This window comes from Tenrec ecaudatus, chromosome 2 (genome assembly GCF_050624435.1).
Source record: "Tenrec ecaudatus isolate mTenEca1 chromosome 2, mTenEca1.hap1, whole genome shotgun sequence".
In the NCBI taxonomy this organism is placed as follows: domain Eukaryota; kingdom Metazoa; phylum Chordata; class Mammalia; order Afrosoricida; family Tenrecidae; genus Tenrec; species Tenrec ecaudatus.
The window spans coordinates 48,484,249-48,491,412 of record NC_134531.1 but is presented as its reverse complement, the minus strand read 5'-3'; the positions used below and the strand labels follow the sequence as shown (position 1 = coordinate 48,491,412).

General features: G+C 36.6%; 1 protein-coding gene across 2 annotated transcripts in view; it reads right to left on the bottom strand.

The window, feature by feature from the left end:
- Positions 1-1,728: 1,728 nt before the first annotated feature.
- Positions 1,729-7,164, bottom strand: part of ITGA1 (integrin subunit alpha 1) — a 203,102-nt gene continuing 197,666 nt past the window's right edge. For both annotated transcript variants that reach the window (XM_075541021.1, XM_075541022.1), the window contains exon 29: positions 1,729-7,131. In XM_075541021.1, the coding sequence (XP_075397136.1) occupies positions 7,087-7,131 (45 nt within the window). In that variant the 3' untranslated portion in view covers positions 1,729-7,086. The remainder of the gene's footprint in view (positions 7,132-7,164) is intronic.

Sequence of the window (7,164 nt, the reverse complement as noted above, 5' to 3'; positions counted from 1 at the left end):
CCATTAATAGAGTATGAAAATGCTAAGTGTGTGCTTAGAAAATGGGTTTGAGTGGGATGAAAATTTTTTAGGAAAATTTTTTTATCTTTAAGTTCTATTTTTCCCAAACATTTTGAAGTCCCCTTAGATTTTTGTGATTGTGAGTAAAGTATTTTATATATATGTCAGTTATATAAATTGACATATTATAATTACAAATTGTCAGTTGGTTGAAAATAATATTCCATCTTCTTTATTTTCTATCTAATTTTATCAACTACTATGTCTTGAAATTTTTCTATTCTTATTGCTATAACATACTGCCATTTTCTTCCTCATTGTCAACTCAAGTTATGTTCTATATTTGAAGGAAAATATCATCCATTTAATAGTAGAGAAAAATTAAGAAAAATTTGTGAGAAGTGCAGAGTACAAACCATATTCTTTCTGTGTGATTTTAAGGGCACTTATGATTAGTGCCTATCTCTCAACAGGGGCTTCAAAAATTTTGAGGAAAAGTGGAATTGGAAGAAAAATGGATTTTGCCACAGACTTTTTGAAGCACCTTTATTATTTATCACACATAAGCCTAGAAAAAACCTCAGAGAAAACGCATTTCAATTTATTATTGGTGATTTACAACAGTAACTGTTTCTCAATTATTTTTTTACATTTTTCATTTTCTCACATGTATTTCATGTATATTGCCCATTCTTCCTCAGATGAAACTTTTTCTGACTCAAAATTGAATACTTATTTTTAAAGAAGCAAATAATATAGATATTATCAAGAAGTAAATGGAAATCATCACCAACAACTTCAATTTGATGAGGTTTTTCTTTATTTCTGCTTGTCATTACCATAGTTTCATAATTAGAGAAAACAAAGATGTCATAAGGAGTAAGCAAAATATGTGTTGTGTGCATGCTCTTGACTAACAAAAATAAATCCCAAAGTATGCCATCAAGTGTTTAGTAAATCTATGTTGAGTATTAGCATCTCTACCACATACTTGTCCTGGTGCAGGAGAGAGAGCACCAGGTTGGCTTACATGACATACTTGAGAACTTACTTCTTTGAAAAGTAGTTTTGACCTAGGCATTAATAAATCACAAGGGGTAATATAACTACTTAATCTCATGGGAAAAGTTAGGGCATAAAAGACATGGTCTATTACAAATTAGCTATACAAAATGTCACAAATTGCTTCTCCTTAGCTTAATACCCTGTACTATAAAAATTGTCTCACTCTCTGTACTGCGTATTTTTGTGCGCCCAACCCCCACTACAGCATAGTTGAAGGTGAACATTTTTATAAGACTATTGACTATGTATCATAACTATTAAGGCTTATTTCTGCATTTTCTTTTGGTCCTTATGATATTAAATAAGTTTCTTTTTTTAAAGTATGGCTTGAATAAAAAATAAACCCTAACCAATTTTGTTTGTCTCCCACAATGTGACCCCATCTATTATTTTACAGCAGGTAATTTATTATTAAAATATCTCATTAAGAAAAAGAATATGGTATTATAGATTCTGTGGTTTTCATCTCAACTTTTCAAAACACTAATCACATCGCTATAGTTTGTACAGGAAGCACCACAGACAGATTCATGTTTTGTTTTTTCCTTTTAGATTATTAAAAGTGAAACACTTGCATGGAAGCTAAAAAAAGAGTTGAAGATTCGAAAGAAGTCATATAAATGTTGGGTAAAAGTTCATGTTCTTAAAACCACAGCAGTAATATTCTTCTTTGAAAGAGCCAGGTTTTATTTAATACATAAGTCAGAATTTTCATTTATTTTGACAGAAACATAAAATACTGATGCACATGATAAGACAGAATTATACCAAAATAAAATAATAACGTGTTACCTCCAACCAGTGTGCAGGATGAGCCCACATATGCAACACTCAGAACATTCTTATCACCTCAGCTGTTTCCAATTACAGTCGCTTCCTTGACTTATACTTGATAACTTCTTTGAAAAATAGTTTTGATTTAGGCACGAATAAATTACACAAAACCATGGTATGTTGCCCTTGAATGTAATAAAAATGTTTTCTTCTAAGGAGCTTATCTAAAACAAGTCTCACAGACAAGCAGGTAACCATTATTTTACTGAGTCTAATAAGCCTTTTCCCAAAACAAATAAAAAAGAATGCAACAAGCTTTCTTTTCGGTTAGACCGAGCAGAAAGGCTTATTGTGGTGAATGTGACCGATGTTCTTTCAGCACCAAAGCCTTTATTTACAATATTTCCCTCTTTGATAAACTGGATACAGTTCTTTATACTGTCCATTCATAATTTTACAATCTCACAGTAGTAATACATAGCACATAACATTCTCCTGATAGGCTAACGTTTCCTAATAAGGAATGTCAAGTTGCCGCTGCATCCTGAGTAAGGACAGGGGTATCTCTGAATGAAATGCTGGAATCTCCCGCGTGATCTTTGAAATTGTTCTAGTGTGAAGAGGCACTGGGCTGGTGCTACTGCTGGTGACCGTGTTTACTTGGGTCCATGTGATGTCCAACTCCAGGAGGTTTGCCTTGTCAATGGACAGGTAAATATTTGCTTTGTTCTAATTTAATCAACAATTCCCTTGGGCAAAGAACATGTGGATGGAGTCTATTTGGGGGATGAGGATCCATGTATGTAAAGAGAAGCAGCTTTGTCACCCCTCTTTTTCATTTTTCAATTTCTCTCTCCAGGTGCAAGATGCTACGGGGTAGAAGATGGAGGACGTCTCCTGGCACCGGAGAGATGATGCTACAGTGTGCTAGAAAGACGGCTTCTATGTGGCTGCAGTCTGCTGTTTGACAGCTAAGGGGAAAAGAGAAGCAATTCTTTCCCATGCAAGCTTTTTCTCTCTCTTCAAATATAAGGAGGAGGATAAGAGAGTATCAACAACAGGTTGTTCAAGAGGACACCGGGTTTTCATTTTGTGTTCTTTGGACAATTTCTTCTGTTTAAATGGTCATTATTATTTATATGGAAATAAAACTAGGTCTAAATAAAACACTATACATTCTCATTCTGTTGTAGAACATCCAAAACTCCAGGTTTAGTTCTTTCTCTGACCAGTTGGACTTAAAAGATGCTAGCATTAAATAATCTTAAAAAGTGAAAAAAAAAAGTTTTTAGTTTCTAGTTGGTTGGGGTGATTTCCATGCTTTACCAGATAATTTAGGGATTGCAGAGGTTCAGCTCCCCAACAGTGGTTACCTATCACCACCCAAGGCCTAGCAGGAGGCACAGGCCACAGCAGGGCCTTGCTTAGGAAGCTCCAAATCAAAAGAAAATATTTCTCACTGTGCATCTCCCCGCAAAAAAGCAAACAAAGCGATCCTGGAAACCTCCGCTGAGGCTTGCGATCAAAGCTTCTGATTGGACCTAATTCACCGAGGTGCATCCATCCCTGTCTGCTAAGAAGTGAATATTTCGGAGCCAGTGGGAAAGGGCAACAGGAAGGATGTAAGAGCCCAGGCTGATACCCTGTATATGTCCTCAAGGTTGATAGTGAAAGGTTGTGACTGAAACTTGGAAATTTGAGGTTACATTTTAATAAGATGAGAAAAGACACTAAATTGCTCTTCAAATGAAAACATAAAGTTTGAACTTCAGGTATGTGATCTACCTAACAATGCTGCACAACATGGCTTTCATTTGGGGAACGGCACCGCTTAGCCCTGTTTATGGGAGCCCCGGTGACGCTGTCAGGTAAGCAGTGAGTTGCTAACTGCAAAGCAGGCAGCTTCTAGCCACCAAGTGCTCTTCGGAAGAAACATGAGGCTGTCTGCTCCCTTACGGAGCCCCAGAGAGGAGTTGGTGTGTGTCACCATCAAGTCAAGGGTTTTTGCGGCTTATTGTATTTCAGAATCTCTAGGTCGTACAGTTACTCTCAGTTTCTAACTGGAAGGTAGGAGATTAGAGATTTAAGTCCAATCAGAGGAACCTTGGAAGAAATTTCTGGTGATATTTCTAAAAGAATCAGCCATTAATATTTAGAAATTTTGTTGCCCAAAGATGATTCTGGTGCTCACAGAAAGCTGGCTTAATAAATTGCATTGTTAAAGCTGAAGTTCAAGTTGGACCTTTCTCAATGTTGAGAAAGTGAAGTCACTCCTCTGAGTCTGTGCAAATCGGAAATTTTTCCTATGTCAACCTTCATATATGTTTTTTGCTTCCTCGTCCTACAAGCTCATAGCATTTTCTTCACATTAAAGGAAGGTTAAAATTCGAGACATTTAAGTTGAAGAATGAGAAACTATGTTGCATGATACCTACTAGGTTTGATACAATCAGCATGATCTGGAAATGATTATATCATGTGTGCGTGTGTATGTATATTCCATGTGCATCAATAAATTAGTCTGTTCATTTCTATATTTATTCTCCTACCCACCCCTTGCTCAGTGGTGTGATAAAGCTAACTCATCCTGCTTCTATAGAACTGACTGATGGGTTTTCAGAAATTTTGTGAGCTAGTCACATTAGTAGCCGATCAAAGATGACGAGAGTATTTAGACACTGAAATGAGCAAATAATACGAATAAAGACTCTTTTTCTTGCTAGTGAGCTGATTGTTAGCCACTTACCAATATAGTGTACTAAATTTGGTCAATTAAGAGACTATATACATACTTCATTTAGAATTAAAACAATAATTATTTTAAAACTAGCAATGGCAAAGCAAAACAAAATTCTTAGGCAATTTAGTTGGTAAGTTTATAAATAGTCTTAAGGCCCCCATTTTTCTTAATCCATATTTGAAAGTAAAATGATAGAGTTGGATGTATGTCTTAGTCATCAAATGCGCTTTAGCATATTGGTCCAAAGGTGATTTCGGACATTTGTTGACTTATTTCCTGATCTGAGTGTCTGCATATATGATTCACAGATAATTACAGAGCTGTGGGATGCACCCATACAAATTTATGAAAATAATAACTATATGAAAAGTGGCTAAATCAAACTTGTCCTGTCCTGTTGGTATAGCTTTTGTGTGTTTTTCTTTTCTAACCAACTTTGACATTTGATGTTGTTTTGTATCTCATCTGTGTGTATGGGTGTGCACATACACATGCCAAACCCACACATGTATGTATGAATCTCAGCAAATTATTAGAGGCATAGAATCTCTAGTCCCTTAAATAGTCTAGTCTCCTTAATAATTAGGAGAGACTTATATTAAAAATTGTGCCGGGCTTAAAAGTAACTATTGGTATGGGCTGAACAATTCTTTCTCTCCTTGCTAAAATATGTGAAAAGTTCATAGTTTCTATTTTCCTCTTTGGATTAGCAATGTCTTCAGTTCATTTGGTCTAAGTGAACACATCCTGGTTCAGTGAGTGCTTTGGCCAGCTACCATCGATGCCTAGTGGGCACTTAATTTTATGCAATGTGCACAACTGATTGTGAGAGACCCTGAGTTGTGTTGGACAAAGAAGACCGGATGGAAAGAATAATTTCTGAATTTGGAACTAGCTGGAATAAAGGAAATCCCCCCAAGTGGACATTTCTGAGCAACTGGCAGACCAGCAGGAAGACACCAAGTCTCAGAAAGCATTGAGCCTTTCTTTGAATTACAGGTGAACTGATGCCGCGCAGAGACATCACTTTGACCCTCTGGAGGTTAGGTATGGAGACAGAAAACCAGGAGGTGGGCTGGCTCTGAGTCCTCAGAGAATTCCGTAGAAATTAGTGCTTAAAAAATCCAACCACGATACCCATTTTCTCCCTGGAGTTGCTGTTTTGGTGTTTGCTTGTTTGTTTTGAGAGAGCAAGTTTTTCCTGGATAATTGCAGCTTCTGCTTTGGGGGTGGTCATTCAGGTGGAGAGACGGCATTGTTGCAGAAGCATCAGCAAACGTTACAGCAGTAGTTCACACATACAGCTTTTACATTCATTCTTCGCTATTTTCTTATGAAAAATGGAGGAACCCAGAGCTTGGGCTACAGTAGAATCCAAGGCAACATATTGATGACTTCAAGAACAAAGAGGCACCTACTTCTGGGGTTCTATTTACATAGGGATACTCAAAAATACTGACTTCTTGGTAAAATTCCATCTTGAAATAGAATACTTCTTCTTTATAAAAATAGGAACTGTGTTTGGAAAATTAAATAGCTTCTTAAAAAAGGCAAAAGAAACACACCATCACACTGAGGGATCCCAGTGAACCATGTACCAAGGAGCTGTGAAGACTCCTACTCTGGGTTACATCCTGGGACCCGCTGCCTTTCAAAATGTGCTCAGCAGAAAACGACCTCAGGGTCTCAGCGTCACCTTTCTTCTATCCACGCAGCCGCTGCCCTTCCCGAGACCATTTCAGCAAACCCCCATGCAATGCGGCCTTTCACGGCAGGTTATTGTGAAGTCACGCAAAATAAAAACGGCGTTGATTGTGTTTTCAATATAAAAGCGTTTACAGTTCTAGAGCTCAGTATCCAAAGGAAGCGTGTTCTGTAACAGCTTAAATTAATCCATTCAGTGCACATGTTTTTAAACAACGAGTCTTTCTCTATGTTTCATCCTCGCTAGGATTTCAGCTCAATGTCATTGTTTTCTAAATACCTTGGGGGAATCCCAGGTATAGAACCCAGCACAAAGATGCTGAATGTATTCCCTGTGTTTTCATTCTAATCTCAGTCCATATTGCATAGGGATTTGACCACGGAAAAGTTTCTCATTTGAGCTGAGCAAGGGTTGTTTGTCAGGTAATTCCTCTCATGATATTTACAAATACTGTCATGTAAATTACAAAAATCCGTTAATGCAGTCTTGAAATATTTCAATTGGCTATTTGATATATGAACATTTGTACAAGGTAGTAACTCTCTGAAAACATTGTAATTTTGCTTAAATGCTAAAAAACTGAATAAATCTATAAAACTAACTCATCATTTTATAAAATATATCTCTATGTTATTGTTTTTTGGATCATGCCTGATCTGTTATTTTCCAAGTGATTAATCCATGATGGATTACAGAAAGTAATGTGACTGTGTTTTCACTTATATACTTCTTGTCACATATTTGAGGCAAACCTGAGGAGAGATCATTGAAAAATTGTTGGTTTTGTCTCTTGTAAATTACTTCATTTTTCCATTTTCTTTTTCAGAGGTCTCTTGAAGAATCCAATCTGTTAAGAAAATATAAAGCATAACAGAGTTAA